This window comes from Columba livia, chromosome 1 (assembly GCF_036013475.1).
Source record: "Columba livia isolate bColLiv1 breed racing homer chromosome 1, bColLiv1.pat.W.v2, whole genome shotgun sequence".
NCBI classification, from domain to species: Eukaryota; Metazoa; Chordata; class Aves; order Columbiformes; family Columbidae; genus Columba; species Columba livia.
The window spans coordinates 1,105,291-1,124,002 of NC_088602.1; the positions used below are offsets into that span (position 1 = coordinate 1,105,291).

The following is an 18,712-nucleotide window of genomic DNA, read 5'->3' on the forward strand; positions in this document are numbered from 1 at the left end:
TGGGGGCTGAAGCCGCAGCCTGGCAGGGACAGGAGAGAGGAGCGGGGTGGGGGGGATGCTGGGGCTGTGGGTATGGGGGCCGGTGCTGCTGTCCCGGCAGTGCGGGAGAGGGGGCTTCTCTCTGTGCCCTGGACAGGCTGGGCCACCGTCAAACCAGAGATCATCTGCAAGATGGAGCGAGAAGAGACACCGTGTGTGCCAGAACTCCCTGGGGAGTGGCAGAGGCACCAGAGCCCTGTGCCAGGTGGGTACCAGGCTTCTGGCAGGGGTGTTTGGGAGTTCAAGGTGCACTGTCCCCTTGCCTCAGGTGATCCATGTCCCTGAGAGGGTGCAAGGCTGACAGGGGTACCCATGCTGTTCCTCATGGAATGGAGTCCCTCCTGCTCATTCTGTCCTTGGCAGTGACCCCTGCATCTCCTCCCCAGCAGCCGTCAGCCCTGGGACACAGAAGGAGACCAAGCATGTCCCTGAGGGGCTGCCAGGACCCACCTCCCTGCTCCCTGGGATGCCAAGCCCTGGCACAAGACATCAGATGGGCTTGGCCTGTGGCCAGTCAGGTGGGGACATATACAAACAGAACCCACTGAATCACCGTGTGCACAGCAGCGAGAAGCCCTTTGCCTGTGGAGACTGCAGCAAGAGTTTCACAAAGAAGTCGAACCTCATCATCCACCAGCGCATCCACACCGGGGAGAAGCCCTTTACCTGCACCGACTGTGGCAAGAGCTTTGTCCAGAGGCAGCAACTGCTGAGTCACCAGCGCATCCACACCGGGGAAAAGCCCTTCACCTGCACCGACTGTGGCAGGAGCTTCAGGGAGAAGTCCAAGCTTATCAGCCACAAGAGCATGCACACTGGGGAGAAGCCCTTCACCTGCCCTGACTGTGGCAAGAGTTTTGGCCGCAGGTACAGCCTACAGAGGCACCAGCGCATCCACACCGGGGAGAAGCCCATTGCCTGCACTGACTGTGGGAGGAGGTTCAGGGAGAAGAACAGCCTCATCATCCACCAGCACACCCACACTGGGGAGAAGCCCATTTCATGCTCTGACTGTGGCAAGAGCTTTAGGGAGAAGAAGAGCCTCATCATCCACCAACGCATCCACACTGGGGAGAAACCCTTTGCCTGCACAAACTGCAGCAAGAGCTTCAGGGAGAAGACGAAACTCATCATCCATGAGCGAATGCATACCGAGCAGAAGCTCTTTACCTGCTCCTACTGCGGCAAGAGCTTTGTCAAAAGGCCCAACAGTCTAGGGCACCACTGCATCCACACTGGGGAGAAACCCTTTGCTTGCACCAACTGCAGCAAGAGCTTCAAGGATAAGAAGAGCCTCATCATCCACCAGCGCATCCACACTGGGGAGAAGCCCTTTGCCTGCACCAACTGCGGCAAGAGCTTCAGGCAGAAGGCGACTCTCATCACCCACCAGCGCATCCACACAGGGGAGAAGCCCTTCACCTGCACTGACTGTGGCAGGAGCTTCAGGGAGAAGAAGAGCCTCATTACCCACCAGCGCATCCACACTGGGGAGAAGCCCTTCACCTGCAATGACTGTGGCAAGAGCTTTAGGGAGAAGGCAAGACTCATGATTCACCAGCGCATCCACACTGGGGAGAAGCCCTTCACCTGTACCAACTGCAGCAAGAGCTTCAGGGAGAAGAAGCTCCTGAAGAGACACCAGCAGGTGCACCATGGCCTGGGTCTTGTGCCAGTGGGTAGCCAGCAGAAGAGGGGAGATCTGTCTGCATTAGGTGGGCAGGCAGAGGCCAAGCCCTTCCAGTGCGGTGTCTGCGAGAAGCGGTTTTGGAAGGAGAGGCTCTTGCTGGCTCACCAGCGCACCCACGGCACCCCCAGCTTGCAGCCGCCTCCGCAGTCCGGCACCCCCGAATCTGCCACCAAGGGGCCTGTTGGTCACCAGGGGCTGCTGTGTGGGTGGCTGTGGGGGAATGTCCATGTTTTCTTTGGGACAGAGTAAATTTTCTTCCTGGTAGCTTCCCATGCATTGCTTGTTTTGTATATTCTTACATCATTATCATTGTCATTATTCCCTTTCTCTTCTATTCAACTGTCTTTATCTCAGCCCACAAGTTTTACACAGATCACTGGACGAGCCCAATTTAAGTTTTTTTGGTATTTGGCTTAAATAAATACGTTTCACATAGAATGTATCACTTAGAATTATAAGCCTGTGTGATTTTTTTTGTATACTGTCCTCTTTGTGTTAGTTAGTAGCTAAATTTCCTGAAATCTTAAGTGGTGTGTTATAAAGTTCTGGCCACATTCACCAAAATTGTGTCTACTTTAGCAAAAGAAACCAGCTCAAACCACCAACATTCACAAAAGTCAAAGAGTCTCAGAGGCCACTGCAACACGGCAGGATGGCAAAAGGCTCAACTGATGACACTCCTGAACAGAACTCCCCGAAACGGAGCAGAACCAGAATGGATCACCATCACTGTCTATCCTGAGTCTGTCCCAACTCCATCCTGATTCTGCTGCCAACCATCAGATCCTGACTCTCCTTAAATCTGAAGCATGATGCTAATGGCATGGAATATTCTTATTGATCAGCCTGATGTCAGTCAAGATCTGTCCCATCCATGCCCTCTGTCCCAGCTGCCTCACACCTGTGGGCAGAGAGCTCGGAGACTGGCTCTCGGAAAACAGCAATTAAGAACATTATCTATGTGCTGGGTTGCTATCTTCTTGTTTTCCAACTAAATTCAAACAATGACTGTACTAGCTACGAAAAAATGATTTCTAGCTGCATGAAGCACATTAACTCACTTTCATTCAAACCAGCACACAACTGATATAAAGAATTGTCTGTGCAGAGATAATATTTGGCCATAAAGTCATATAATTCTGTTACTTTCTGGTCTGGGAAGCTCCGAGCTGGAGAGGTTCATAAATTAGATGCAAGTGCGGTCAAATACCACTTAATTAAGGATCTTTATTAAATACTTCTCTAAATGGATGTCTGTAACAAAATGGTGATAGGACATGGAGAAGGAGATGGAAAATGAGGAAAGCTAGCGAGCAGTGGGGATAGATTTGCAAGAGACACCACCATGGATCGAACCAGTGGCATTTTCTCTCTAGTAAGTGGGGCAGTGTGTCTTGGGAAGGCAGTTTGTTTGTCAATCACAAATTAACCGCCCCTTATATCCCTGAGTTGTACACATGTAATACCTGTCAGTGATGGGTGTCTCTGGATCATTCACACGGTACTACATGGTCATATAGTCTTTTATAAGGTATTTTGGGGCTATTTTGGGATATCATCTTCTGGGCATATACTGCCTGGTCCACATTACGTGCTCTCAGTCCCAGCACGCTGGTACCGCGTGTGCCTCGGCAGGGGAAGGTGATCGCTTGTAGCCAGACAAGTCCCCTGTTGCCTGGAGCTGGGCAGGTTCCTTGTGGCTTGTATCCAGGCAGGTCTCTGAAAAATGATGCAGTTGGTCATGGCAGAGACAGGATCAAGCAAACTTTGAGACATTTAACTTAAAATATGGTCCCTGACAAATCCCTTACTGTTTTCCATTGACCCTCAATGTCTGCTGGACACGAACCATTGACTAAGTCTGGGACTAAGGCTGGATCCATCAGCACCTGGACTCTCTCAGAAGGAATTCAGAGAGCAAGGGGTTTCATTCTGAACCTGGTGAATCAATGGGAGGGCCTCCCTCTACCCTTTCACATCTCCTGTCCCTGTATAAATCACTCCAAACCAACTCGGACCTGATTCTCCTTGGCATATTTTCTGTGGGAATGGTAGGACATGCAGTTCCAGCCACCTGCATGATAAAGGAAAATCAATACTAACATGACCATCCGGACAAATAATACTAACATGATTAAATCACAGCAATTAGTTAAAACAGAAGGGACCTTGGACAGGTTATACAGAAGTGTGTTTTTTATGAGTGTAAGGGGTAATAGCCCAGGCCAGTGAGAATGAAATCCCGGGTCGGGACACCACCCCGTATGTCTGATGTGTGAATGTTGGGCCTGGGCCTGCAGAATAACATTTTTTGAAAAAAACCCATCCTGTCCGATTTTGTCAGGGAGACCCAGCGGTGCCTCCACCTGGCTGAGCAGTGAGGGGCCCAAAGGTGCAATGCTAAAATCAAAATGTTGTCTTGAATAAGTGTAATTGTGATCTATTTGCATACTTGAACTTGGTCTTTGGTTTACATATCTCAGCTCAGTATTTTAATTTGCATATTTCTATTTGGTACCAAAATAATTTTGTTTGGGAAGATAATTACAAAATGGGAACCGGTTCTGCTACTGAAGTACCATCTTGCTCCCCCTTAGGATGCATCCTTACACGTTAGAGTAACTTTGTTGGGGAATCCTCTGATAAAAGAAAGTTTGAAAAAATATTGTATTCACTTGTGGCTTGAATGTGGAATTCCGGGTCATAGCGCTATATTGCAATTAATGTTGTTCTGCAGAACTTTGGAAAAAATGGGATGAAGTACAGTACCATAAGTTCATTTGCTTTTATTGTGATGTAATAATTTTAAGACCAGAGAATAATTGAAGTTGTTAAACTCTGATTCACAGTGAATTTATGTGCTAGTTGGAGATAAGGGATAGAAAACTAAATGCTATGATGGATGCGAAATTGGGAGAGGTTGTATTTAAAAGCTACTGAAGTATGAACTGATTTGGATCTAGGAAAATGAAAATAATGGATTGATGTTTAATATGCTGTTTATCAATATCTGTAAGAAATTGCAACAGGTAAATGGGGCTGAGGAATGTAACTATTGCTCAGCTAATTAGAATTGCATATTAAGTGTATAACAGCAGGAATTAAATGAAAAAAAAAGAGGGCAGAAAGAGCCCAGGCCTGTGCTGTAGAGCTTGAACATAAATTTCAGGCCTGTGTCAAGCTGCAAGATAAGCTCTGCCTGTATCTAAACTGCAGCAAGAAGGAAAAAAACAAGGAAAAGCCTGGCTGCCTGCTGGTAAAACAGTGAAGGTGGGGGAAGAGGGAACAGATCTGCTTGCTGCAAACGAGAAATCTCCAAGGAAATATTAGATGCTGTATTTCCACTAGTATGGGCAACTGAAGCGTCTGGTAAAGCCAACAGTACTCTGATAGAACTGAGAACCGAAACAGGGCTTCCAATAAACATAGACCTGGACATATCCAATAAACACGAAAACCAAAATGGGCTTAGAGACTTTGATAAACAAGGTTATGCCAACCTCACAGGCTGACTATTCGATTACACCTGCAGATTTGTCTGTTTATACGTACAACACAAAGACAACAAAAGGCAAAAGGCTGAACTGATGCAACCCCCAAGCAGAACTCCCCGAAACAGAGGAGAACCAGAAGGGGTCTCCATCCCTGTCTGTCCCAACTCTGCCCCAACTCCATCCTGATTCTGCCGCCTGTCATCAGATTCTGACTCTCCTTTAATATGAACTATGACACTAATAGCATAGAATGTTGTTATTGGTCAGTCTGGGTGTCAGTCAAGGCCTGTCCCATCTATACCCCTTCCCAGCTGCCTCACACCTGCGGGCAGAGAGCTCAGAGTCCTTGGCTCTCAGACAACAGCAATTAAGAACATTAACTCAGTCCACAGTTGCTATCTTCTCGTTCTCAAACAAAACGCAAGTAATTACCATGCTAGCTACGGAAAATAAGGGTTTCTAACTGCATGAAGAAAATTAACTCACTTTCAGTCAAATCAGAACACCAGACACTATAAAGAATTGGGTGTGTGTCTAAACCAACGCGGGCACGTCACAATGAGAGCCAGAGGCCACGAATGCATTTGCAAAGACCAAGTTTTCTCTTAGTTCCCTCTCGACCGGGGGATCTCCGAAGTAGCACCTAAGCTCCCTCGCAGAGGTAACACAAGCGGGGACGCGGGCGCTGGTCAGTTCAGCCCTGGGAGAAGATCACTGGGCCTGCCGAGCTCGCCCGTATTTCAAGGTTCCAGGCGGGCGCAGCCTCCCGCTCTTTCTCACAACAACGCAGGAATCTCAGGCACAGTGATAAGTTGTCTAGAGTTTCCCACAGGCCTATGTTATCTAGCAGAGAGGTTCTACTTGTCAAGCATACAAAGTCAGTAAAACAATTAGTGTGATGTATGTGCTTTTTCTACACCACAGCTGCAGCCACTTGAGTGTATTTACAATTAACGAACCTCCTTGCCAATCTGCTATTTCCGCATACAGTGTCCACATATAATCTTTGGCCATAAACTCATGTGTTCCTGTTACGATCTGGTCGGGGAAGCTCTGAGCTGGAAAAATTTGTGAATTATACCCAGAGTGAGATAAAGACACAAATGAGGTCAAATGCCCCCTAATTACGGAACTTTATTAAATTCTTCTCTAAATGGATGTCTGTATGTTATGGTAAGAAAATAGCGACAGTACAAGGAAAAGGAGATGGGAAATGAGGAAACCTAGTGAGCAGTCAGGATAGATTTGCAAGAGACACTCACCACCATGGATGGATCCAGCGGGGTTTTCTCTCTAGTGGGTGGGGTGGTGCGTCTCAGGAATTAAGCTCGTCCGTCACTCACGAAATGACCACCCCTTACGTCCCTAAAAGGTACACACGTATTACCTGTTGGTGGTGGGGGTCTCCAGATCACGCACACGCTACTGCATGATCATACAGTTGTTTACAATTATTTTATCTTTTGGAGCTATTCCGGGATGTTGTTTCCCAGGCAATGCCGTGTACTGCCTGATCGCCATTACATGCTCTCAGTCCCGGCACACTTTTCCCGTGTGGCACTGCGCGTGTTGAGACATTTAACTTAAAATATGGTCCCTGACACTACCCCATGTCTCAAAGTTTGTTGCTTCTTTGTCCATGGTGGCAGGAAAGTAGCAAAACCAGGTAAGTATGGAAAAGAGCGTAACTTTATGCAGTCTGTAGAGCTGTGGTTTCAGGCTTAGCCTGGTAAAACATCACCCCACAGTGAAGAGGCTATAAATTGCATATTTCAAACAGTGAATCAAACAGGCAAGGAGTAACAACAATACGATACCACATAACATATAAAAAATAATGCATTAAATCCATGGAGCACTTGGAGGCCAACAGAAGGGATTGACTTCCCAACTCTTCAGGCTTTGGATGGGAACGTGGGCTAGCTTTCATAGTCCCATGGTGATTTGCTTAACAACTTGACCATTGTCATTAATCATTAGCAACAATTAGAATAATTTAGTTTACCACAGACCCCCCCTTATTGGGCTAACTGGTAATTGAGTACCATGCCATGTTGGAAAACATCTGGTCACATCTGTGTAGCTTGATTTGCTGACAGATGAAGACACGCAGCTCTCTCGCTGTACACCCTCCACCGCAATCCCCAGGCTCTGGTGCACCAGCTGTTGTCTCTCCAGGTCCTTCTTCTCCCTTCTTCCATGCTAGAAATCACCAAAGGAAATTATAATGGCTTGTCATAGAGAACTCTCTGCTGAAGGCCACCGCGGCACCTGTTTGTCGGTCCAACAGGGAATTGTGTGATGTTTCCTGCCTTCCAGGTCATGAGGTCTGGGATGCCACAACTTGTTAGAAACTTGGGTCATTATCCACTACTGCTTCTTCATGTGGGCACAGACATCATGGCAAGGTGGAACCTGGGCAGAATCAAGCCAGGTTGCGAAACTCTAGGGGTACAGTTCAAAGGGATGGGTGCTCAAATTATGTTTTCCTCTGTTTTCCCCAGTCAGAGGAAAGGGTGCAGGCAGGAGCAGACACATTATGTGAGTCAACACTTGGCTACTTGACTGGTGCTACCACCAGGGTTGTGGCTTTCACGATGATGGGACACACAGTGAAGACTCTGACCTGGAGAGGGAGATGAGACACGATCGACTGGAAAAGGCAAAGGAATGTTTGCCAACAGCAACCCTGGCTGACGCCCCTGTATGTCGCGCCGTGTCTCGGTGCCCCCGCCAAGCCCAGGACTCCATTTCCAGGGGACCAGTGTGGCAAGGGGTGGTGGGCAGGGACAGGAGCCACAAGGACACAGCTCATTGGATTGGTCTATTTCCCAGTAGCTGTGGAGGCTCGGGGTGCAGGGAAGGCAGCTGTGGGCAGGTGAGTGAACTTGTGTCCCCGATACCTTAATGAAAATGTTGTGCTTGCAGGGACCATCTGTCCTGGCTGTGCTGGTGTGGCTGGTGACGGGACAGGCACCTCATGTGGAATCCGGAGCATCCCGCCTCCCTCTTCCCGGATCAATACCTGCACGGGCCTCCATCTCCCCACTGAGAGCAGCGACGCGCCGGGCTCCAGGCTGCTGCGGCAAGGTGGGGGTCAGGCACCGCTATGGCATAATGGACACCATGGGCTGGGATTGCCATGGTTAGTGCCGTGGTGCAGCAACGGAAAAATGCCCATGAGACTGGCCAATTGCATTTCCAGTTGCTGTGGGGTGGTGTGGGACAGAAGTGCTTTGGTTCTCAGTGTGGTGCAGGGTGCTCCCATTTATGCCCACTCAGCTACACCACAAGCATGATCAGGCATGGCCAGGCCTTGTGTCTCAGTGCTGTGCCCGGTCCTGGTGAGTGATCTGGCTTGTGGCACGGGGTGAGGAACAGGGCACAGTCCCGGTTACTCTGGCGTGAGTCCCTAATCTGGCACGAGGATGGGAAACCTGCCTCTAAGCCTGCCAGCCCTGCCTCTCACCCAGCACAGCTGGTGGGTTGTTCCCCTGCCTAGAGACCTGCAGAGAGAGCCCCCTGTGCCCGGATGGCCCTGCCGTGCCACTCCAATGTGCCAAGACTGCCCCTTCTCCCCTGACCTTCCCTTGCACAGGATTCTCTGAGATCTCCTGGCACTGCCCTCGGGATGCCAGAGCCCCAGGTGCCAGCGGGGCCCTACCCAGTATTGACAGTATTTTGTCAGAGGTGTTTAGCAACCATGTGGTGGGGTGTGCTGAGCCGGGTGTGCTTCTTGCTGCAGATGTCGGTGACGTTTGAGGACGTAGCGCTCTACTTCTCCCCCGAGGAGTGGGCAAAGCTGTCGGGCTGTCAGCGGCAGCTCTACCGGGAGGTGATGCTGGAGAACTACCAGATGGTCGCCTCGCTGGGTGAGGACTCTCTCTGGTGATGTTGGGCTGGGATCGTGCCAGAATTCACCTCTTTATCTGAGCTGGAGCCCCTGAACATGCTGCCCAAGCGCTGATGTAGCGGTTGCAATTGCAGGTTTGACCCTGCCAGGCAGCCTCCTGTGGAGAGTGTTCCTGGGAGACAGAATGGGATGGGATGGGATGGGATGGGATGGAATGGGATGGGATGGGATGGGATGGGATGGGATGGGATGGGATGGGATGGGATGGGATGGGATGGGATTGAACAGCCTATTTCAGTTGGAAGCGACCTTCAAGTGTTCCTGCTCCGGCAGCGGGATTGGACTGGATGATCTTTTCAGGTCCCTTCCAATCCCTAACATTCTGCGATTCTGTGATTCAATATCCATCTAGTCCTACTTCCTGACCACTTCAGGGCTGACCACAATTCACAGCATGTTTTGAAGGGCATTGGCGTTGTCCAAGTCTCCCAAACAGGGAGAGGCTTGGGGCGTCGACTGCCTCTCCAGACAGCCTGTTCCAGGATTTGACCACCCCCTCAGTACAGAAATGCTTCCTCACATCCAGTCTAAACCTCCCAGGTGCAGCTTTGAGCTGTTCCCAGGTGTCCTGTGTGCAGGAGAGTGGCCGAGGTGACGGGGGCGAGGCGAGAGGAGGCTGTAGGTGCAGGGATGTGGGGGCTGAAGCCACAGCCTGGCAGGGACAGGGGGGAGGAGCTGGGTGGGGGGGATGCTGGGGCTGTGGGTGCGGGGGCCGGTGCTGCTGTCCCGGCAGTGCGGGAGAGGGGGCTTCTCTCTGTGCCCCGGACAGGCTGGGCCAACATTAAGCCAGAGATCATCTGCAAGACAGAGCGAGAAGAGACACTGTGCATGCCACACACCCCTGGGGAGCAGCAGAGGCACCAGAGCCCTGTGCCAGGTGGGTATTGGGGATTCGTGGGGCTGGTGGGTGTTTATGTTGCACTGTCCTCTTCCTGCAGGTGCCCCATGCACCAGGAAAGGTGTGGGGCTGGCAGGGTGCTCGTGCCGCTCCCCATGGGGATGGGTGCCAGATGCCCGTCCTGTCCCCAGCAGTGACCCCGATCTCTCTTCCCCTGCAGCCGTCAGCCCCAGCATGCAGAGGGAGGCCGAGGGGGTTCCCAAGGAGCTGCTGACACCCACCGCTCTGCTCCTGGGAATGCCAAACCCGGGCAGGAGGCAGCAGGGGAGCTCTGCCTGTGACCAGCCCGGTGGGATCCAGGGAGACCGTTTGGAGCACCCCCACCTCTCCCCACTCCCAGAGCCCCAGTCATTGGAGAAGAGCCCCCTCACGTGCCCTCAAGAGCCAGTCAGCGCTGGATGTCCACGTGCAGAGCAACATGTGTGAGCGTCCCTTCCACTGCACCAACTGTGGCAAGAGCTTCACTTACAGGTCAAAAATGATGATAGACCAGTGGGAAGAAGCCCTTCACATGCACTGAGTGCGGCAAGAGCTTTGTCCTTAGGCAGCACTTGGTGCGCCACCAGCACATCCACTCTGGGGAGAAGCCCTTTCCCTGCACCAAGTGCAGCAAGAGCTTCAGGGATAATACCGACCTCATCATCACCCAGCACATCCACACTGGTGAAAAGCCCTTTCCCTGCACTGACTGCAGCAAGAGCTTTGTCCAAAGGCAGCAACTGCTGAGTCACCAGCACATCCACACTGGGGAGAAACCTACAAGTATGGTGAGAGTGGCAAGACCTTAATGCGGACGGATGACCTGAAGAGACACCAGCAGGTGCACCAGGACCCGGGACGTGTGCTGGAAGGTGTCCAGCAGAAGAGGGAGGGTCCTTCCCCAGCAGGGGGGCAGGCAGAGGCCAAGCCCTTCCAGTGCGGTGTCTGCGAGAAGCGGTTTTGGAAGGAGAGGCTCATGCTGGCTCACCAGCGCACCCACGGCACCCCCAGCCTGCAGCCGCCTCCGCAGCCCGGCACCCCCTGAATCTGCTGCTGAGGGGCTGGTGGGGTGCTGGGGCTGCTCTGGGGTGGATGTTGGGGGATGTCCTGTGGGGTTTGTTTTGATAGGGTAAATTTTCTTCCTAGCAGCTGTTTTAGTGCAGTGGTTTGGATCGAGGATGAGAACAGTGTCGCTAATTCATGGATGTTTTAGTTGTTGCTGAGCAGGATTTTTCGGGTTCTGGTGCCCTGCCAGCTGGGAGGGGGCACAGCTGGGACAGCTGAAACAAAGTGGCCAAAGGGCTGTTCCTTACCATCTAATGTCATGCTCAATATAGAAACGGGGGAGTTTCCCGGGTCACCTTGGCTTGGGACACACTGGCCACCTGTCAGCGGGTGGTGAGCAACTGTGTTGTGAAGGGTTTGTTTTGTATATTCTTACATTATCATCACTCTCATTATTCCCCTCATCTTGTAACCTATGTAACTGTCTTTGTCACATCCCAGGAGTTTTACACACATCACTGGATGAGTCAAATTTAAGTTTTCTGTGTATTATTTAGCTTAAATAAATATGTTTTAAATAGAATGCATCACTTAGAACATAAGGTTGTGTGATTCTTATTATATTGTCTGCGTCACGTTACTTTGTAGCTAAATTTGTTGAAATCTTAAAATGCGTGTTGTAAAGTTCTGCCCACATTCTCTGAACTTGTGTCTACTTGAGCAAAAGGAAGCAGCGACAAACCATCAACCTGCACAGTAAGCCCTGTTTTGTACCTTACCGAGCCAAACAGGACCTACTTGAGCCAAATAACATCTTCAAGGCCAGCACGAAGCAGCTATGGACTATCAACACAGTTTGCAGCAACACAAGAGAAGGATCCAGTCAGAGCCAAGAAGACCCCAGACTCAAATATCACTATTGGACTGAATCATCATGAGAGTCAGGTAAATATTCTATGAGGGTATAATTACCCTGAGACTTCTATGCTGGGCTCGGCAGCTCTGTGAAAGAACCCAGCTCGAGCTGACCCTTCTGATGGACCACTCCCATTGAACTGTTTATTCCTATGAGTTTTGATGCCTGAGAGGTTGCTCCATGAGGCCTGGGATCCAGACTTTGGAGTGACAGGGCTCCAGGCCCTGGAGGGGAGGTAAGCACGTTGAGATGCTGAATGATGAAACTTTGAAACTCGAGGCAAGCGATATAGAGAATCAGGTGAGCATGTATAATCCATTGGCTGTAAATTCATAGAATCCCTTACCTGCTTTCCCTTACCTTCTACATCTTTTAGAGATGAATGGTTGATCAAATCTGGATCTAAGTTTGGATCCATCAGCACCTGGACTCCTCTCTGAGGAGTTTGGAGGGCAAGGGGATCCATTCTGAACCTGGTGACCCAACAGGAGGGCCTCCCTTTACCCGTTCACATCTCCTGTCCCTCTCTAAATCACTCTAAAACAACTCTCACCTGATTCTCCTTGGCATATTTCCCCCATGCAAGAAGTACTAGAGTGAACCTTGCCATCTAACTGTGTTACAGTATCACAGTATGTATCACAGTATGTTTGGGATTGGAAGGGACCTCAAAAGATCATCTAGTCCAATCCCCCTGCTGGAGCAGGAACACCCAGGTGAGGTCGCACAGGAACATGTCCAGGTGAGTTTTGAATGTCTGCAGAGAAGGAGACTCCACAACCTCCCTGGGCAGCCTGTTCCAGTGCTCTGTCACCCTTACTGAGAAGAAGTTTCTTCTCAAATTTAAGCGGAACCTCTTGTGTTCCAGCTTGATCCCATTACCCCTTGTCCTATCATTGTTTACCACCGAGAAGAGCCTGGCTCCATCCTGATGGCACTCACCCTTTATATATTTATAAACATTAATAAGGTCACCCCTCAGTCTTCTCTTCTCCAAACTTAAGAGACCCAGCTCCCTCAGCCTTCCTTCATAAGGGAGATGCTCCACTCCCTTAATCATCTTTGTTGCCCTACGCTGGACCCTCTCCAGTAGATCCCTGTCCTTCTGGAACTGAGGGGCCCAGAACTGGACACAATATTCCAGATGTGGTCTCACCAGGGCGGAGTAGAGGGGAAGGAGGACCTCTCTCGATCTACTAACCACCCCTCTTCTAATACACCCCAGGATGCCATTGGCCTTCCTGGCCACAAGGGCACAGTGCTGGCTCATGGTCATCCTGTTGTCCTCCAGGACCCCCAGGTCCCTTTCCCCTACACTGCTCTCTAATATGTAATTTCCCAACCTATACTGGAACCTGGGGTTGTTCCTGCCCAGATGCAGGACTCTACACTTTCCCTTGTTAAATTTCATCAGGTTATTCCCCGCCCAACTCTCCAGCCTGTCCAGGTCTCTGGATGGCAGCACAGCCTTCTGGCCTGTCAGCCACTCCTCCCAGCTTGGTGTCATCAGCAAACTTGCTGATAGTACACTCTATTCCCTCGTCTAAATCGTTAATGAATATATTGAATAATATTGGCCTCAGTACTGACCCCTGAGGCACTCCACTAGATACTGGCCTCCAACTAGACTCCGCACCATTGACTACCACTCTCTGGCTTCTCTCCTTAAGCCAGTTTGCAACCCACCTCACTACTCTATTGTCCAGACCACACCTCCTCAACTTAGCTGTGAGGATGCTGTGGGAGACTGTGTCAAAGGCTTTACTGAAGTCAAGGTAGACCACATCCACCGCTCTGCCATCATCCATCCACCTTGTTACATTCTCATAAAAGGCTATGAGGTTGGTCAAGCATGACTTACCCTTGGTAAAGCCATGCTGACTGCCCCTAATAACCCTCTTATCCTTGATATGCCTTGAGATGGCACCAAGGACAAGCTGTTCCATTACTTTCCCAGGGACAGAGGTGAGGCTGACTGGTCTGTAATTACCCGGGTCCTCCTTCTTGCCCTTTTTGAAGACTGGAGTGACATTTGCTTTCCTCCAATCCTCGGGCACCTCCCCCGTTTCCCAAGACTTGGCAAAGATGATGGAAAGCGGTCCAGCAATGACCTCAGCCAGCTTCCTCAGCACCTGCGGATGCATCCCATCTGGACCCATGGATTTATGGATGTCCAGACTATTTAATTGCTCCCTAACCCAGTCCTCATCAACTAAAGCAAACTCCTCCATTGACCTGGCTTCATCCGGGGTCTCAGGGATACAGAGCTCCCCAGGACAGCCTCTGGCAGAGTAGACAGAGACAAAGAAGGCATTCAGTAATTCTGCCTTCTCTGTATCTTCTGCCACCAGGGCACCCACCCCATTCATCAGTGGGCCTACATTGCCTCTGGTATTAGTTTTATCTGCTATGTATTTGAAAAAGTTCTTTTTGCTGTCCTTGACCCCTCTCGCCAGCTGTAATTCTAAGGAGGCCTTGGCTATTCTAGCTGCCTTCCTACATCCTCTAACAGCAGCCTTATATTCTTCCCAAGTGGCCAGCCCCTGCTTCCATGACCTGTAAACTCTCCTCTTCTGCTTGAGCATACCCAACAGATCCCTATTCAAACACACAGGCCTCCTGGCTCCCTTCCTTGACTTTCTACGTGTGGGGATGCTCTGATCCTGAGCGTGGAAGAAGCAATCTCTGAATGCAATCCAGCTATCTTGGGCCCCTTTTCCTTCAAGCAGTCTTGCCCATGGGATTTCCCCCAGCAATTGCTTGAAAAGGCCAAAGTCAGCCCTGCTAAAGTCCAGGGTTGCAATTCTACTTGCTATTCTGTTCCTGCCACACAAGATGCTGAACTCCACCATCTCGTGGTCACTGCAACCCAGGCAGCCCTCAACCTTTACTGCTTCGACCAGACCCTCCTTGTTAGTGAGGATGAGATCCAGCAGTGCACCTCTCCTAGTCGGCTCCTCCACCATCTGCATGAGGAAGTTCTCACCAATGCACTGGAGGAACCTCCTGGACTGTGGCTGGCTGGCAGAATGGTCCTTCCAGCAAACATCAGGGAAGTTAAAATCCCCCACAACAACCAGGGCCTGTGACTGTGAGGCCACTCTCAGCTGCCCATAGAAGGCCTCATCAACTTCCTCAGCCTGATCTGGCGGCCTGTAACAGACGCCCACAGCAGTGTCACCCCTGCCAGCCTGCCCCTTGATCCTGACCCATACACTCTCAACTCACTCGTCATCCACTCCTGGGCAGAATTTAGTACATTGTAGTTGCTCTCTCACATAGAGAGCAACTCCACCACCACGCCTGGCTGGCCTGTCTTTCCTGAAAAGGGCATAGCCATCCATGACCACATTCCAGTCATGTGTGCTGTCCCACCATGTTTCTGTAATTGCCACCAGATCATAATCTCCCGACCGAACACAGGATCCTAACTCCTCCTGCTTATTCCCCATGCTGCGTGCATTGGTGTACAGGCATTTCAGGGAGCCAGCAGAGCACACCAATTTCTCCCTAGGGGCGTAGGAGGCCACCCGGTCCTCATCAGTTTTAGAATGCTGCCCCACTGGGACAAGCCCAGCTACAAACCCATCCCCCTTCAAGCCTAGTTTAAAGCTCTCCAAATGAGCCCAGCTAATTCCTGCCCCAGCATCCTTTTGCCCCTGCGAGATAAACCTTTCCCGCTTGACACTGTCCGGACTGGTGTCTTATAAAACCAACCATTATCAAAAAATCCAAAGCCCTTTCTGTAGCACCAGTCTTGGAGCCAACCATTTAGAGACTGAATTTTCCTATTCCATCCCACATCGTCCCTTGAAGATGGAAGGAGTGAAGAGAAGATCACTTGAGCCCCTGAGTCTTTCACCATCCTTCCCAAGACCTTGAAATCGTTCTTCATTCCCCTCAGACTACGGGAAGCAGCTTCCTCCCCATCTGTCTGGAAGACCAGCAGCGGGTAGTAGTCTGTCGGGCACACCAGTCTGGGGAGCTCTCTAGCGATATCCTTGATCCGGGCTCCAGGTAGACTACAAACTTCCCTAAGATGAGGGTCAACCCTGCATATTGGGCCTTCTGTTCCTTTCAGAAGGGAATTTCCTATTACAACCACCCTTCTTTCTTTCTTATCAGAGGCAGTCTTAAGTTGTGAAGTCAACCGCCTCTTCCTATGTGATCTTGTAGGCAGGCTTGGCACCACCTCCTCACCTACCTCTTCTTCGAGATCCAGGGCCTCAAACCTATTACGAAGGGGCACCTGGGGAGACAAAGCAGGCAGGGATTGGGGCTGCCCGTGATGCCAAACCGGAATACGCTTCCAACCCTCGTCATCTTTTAGGTCCCCTACCTCTGCCCAACAGCAACAAGGGCGGGGCCGTCTCAGGACTTCCACCTCTGTCCGAGAGGGCAGGAGGTCGATCTCCTTTTGGGGGATACCTCCCTGGGACCGTTCCGACTGGCACGTCAGGGTGTTGATCCACCAGTCGATCTCCCTTTCACACTCCCTGATGATCCTCAACATCTCAACCTCCTTCTTAAGTTTCACAACCATGTTGAGCAGGTCTTGCACCTGCTCACACCTCACACAGGTGGAGAGCTGGCCTCCCTCCCCCGGCAGCAGCAGGCTCTGGCACTCCCTGCAGCCAGAGACCTGAACAGCCACTGTTCAGGACAGAACCTCAGTCTGCGTTGCCACAGTCTGTTTGAGACAAGCTCTCCTCCTGGAGGCGACCATGGTCGTCAACAGTCTGGGATGCTGGCAATAAGTTAGAGGGGCTGACAAGCGACAAGCGCTCTCTGCGCCCTGCTGCACAAGCTACCACCCCCGCTGCTGCAGCACAGTGTGGGTGGGACTCACCCGCTACACAAGCTGGTTGCTCCTCCCTGCACCTGGTAGGCAGTGACTAGTCCCTGCCCTCCCAAAGGATTTTTCAAGGCAAGGGGAGGGGGTGTGGTCACCGTCACCGTGGGAACGCCCCCCGCCACGTCAGCCGCTCACTCGCAATGGCTGCCGGGGCTGCAAGGATCGGGACTCGACGGGAATCACGCTGTCCCTGTACGTTTCCCTCTGAGCTTCCTAATCTCGGCTGAACCTCGCGGTCGGCTGAACCCCGCCGGCTCCGGCTCTGGCTGGGCTGGCTCCGATCAGCTGACTGAATGCTAGTATTGAGTTTCAGCCGCTTTTAAACCTCCCGCCGTCACCGTGGGAACGCCCCCCGCCACGTCAGCCGCTCTCTCGCAATGGCTGCCGGGGCTGCGGGGATCGGGACCCGTCGGGAATCACGCTGTCCCTGTACGTTTCCCTCTGAGCTTCCTAATCTCGGCTGAACCTCGCAGTCGGCTGAACCCCGACGGCTCCAGCTCTCGCTGGGCTGGCTCCGATCAGCTGACTGAATGAAGTGTTAAGTCACACTTTGCCTTAAGTGACCTTAAGTGACCCTGACAATATTCAAGAAGCATTTGGGCGATGCTCTCAGACACATGGTGTGATTTTTGGGGTTGTCCTGTGCAGGGACAGAAGTCGTACTTGATGGTCCTTGTGGGTCCCTTCCAACCCAGGGCATTCTATGAGTCTATGACAACGGAGCCAGTACCCTGGAATTAGAGGGTAGGGAAGCGGAGCAGCTGGGATCCCTGTCTAGGGACGGGGCATTGACAAGGCGACCGGGAAAAAGACACTAACCCTCAGGCTCTGGAGGTGACTTCTGTCAGGTGTGTGGGACATGTACCCCTTCAAGGGAGATGTTACTTCTCAGCCAGGCACGTGGACCACCTTGGAGACAAGTATCCAGTGCTTTTGGGATTTAGCTGTGTTGGAGGTGATTTATAGTGATTCCAAAAGGTCCAGATGAAGTCCAATGCACGTAAGCCATGTGGCAGAAGTTTCTACAGAGTGCACTGTCATCGTTACCAGTCCATTGGCACTAATGTTCTGGAAAGAAAGTGAGGGTGAAACTGTGGATGAATTGGCTGGCCAACTCCAGCCAGACATAGGAACTCTCTTCTTTCCTACTGGCCTGTGTCTGTCAGAGACTGAAAGGGTAGAGTCTCAGCCACTGTGGCAAAACCAGGTCTGCAACATCCAGCCACAGGGGATGGGACATCCCTAGTAGCAGGAGATGGGACAAATCATGATAAGGTGAGTTGCAATTTACATATCAATGACAAGCTACGGAGCCACAGGCAAAGGCCGGCTGGCTGATGCAGGAGGTGGGGGCCGTGTTGAAGGGGACCCAGAGTGCCAAGACCCTGAGGCCTGAGACCCTTCAGGACTCTTCCATCTTTCACAGTCACACCCTGGTGATGCCTACGCAAAAGACCAAATTTGTCAGCTTCTCTTCAATAAGGATGGTGACATCTCTCTCTCTTCTTTCTTTCCTATGTTCTTTTCCTTACATTTTTATAAGTAATATATTAATGTAAGATTTACAGCCGCACATGTGCTGCAAAGTTTTTATGCTTACTGACTGAACTTAAATCACATAAATCCCTCAGCCATTAAATCATTTTCCAATTGGGCCAAGCTGCAAGATAAAAGCCTTTTGTTTACAGACCTTAAGTATTGTGTATAGTCTTTTCCAAACAAGGTGACCCATGAACTGAGTCACCTCTCCCGCCACCCATACCTCTGGGTGGGATGTGACAATGTCTCCACTGTGGAGAAACTGCCAGACAGGTCAACTGAGAAACTGTCCTGAGATTCCAGCAATTCAAGGATAACCTCTCCTCCTCACCTGTACAGACCAGTATCTCAGCTATTGGGGATGAGCATTTGTCATGGAGGCAC

At 51.0% G+C, this 18,712-nt stretch overlaps 2 protein-coding genes across 2 annotated transcripts in view; one reads left to right on the forward strand and one right to left on the reverse strand.

The window, feature by feature from the left end:
* The window catches only part of LOC106145902 (gastrula zinc finger protein XlCGF57.1-like), a 185,860-nt gene that overhangs the window by 130,689 nt on the left and 36,459 nt on the right, over positions 1-18,712 (reverse strand). The window lies entirely within an intron of this gene.
* The window catches only part of LOC110355741 (uncharacterized), a 58,884-nt gene that overhangs the window by 35,799 nt on the left and 4,373 nt on the right, over positions 1-18,712 (forward strand). Inside the window, exons 6-10 of the mRNA XM_065049551.1 lie at positions 137-244; positions 403-1,975; positions 8,152-8,313; positions 8,969-9,095; positions 9,906-10,013. Of these exons, the coding sequence (XP_064905623.1) occupies positions 137-244; positions 403-1,975; positions 8,152-8,313; positions 8,969-9,095; positions 9,906-10,013 (2,078 nt within the window). The remainder of the gene's footprint in view (positions 1-136; positions 245-402; positions 1,976-8,151; positions 8,314-8,968; positions 9,096-9,905; positions 10,014-18,712) is intronic.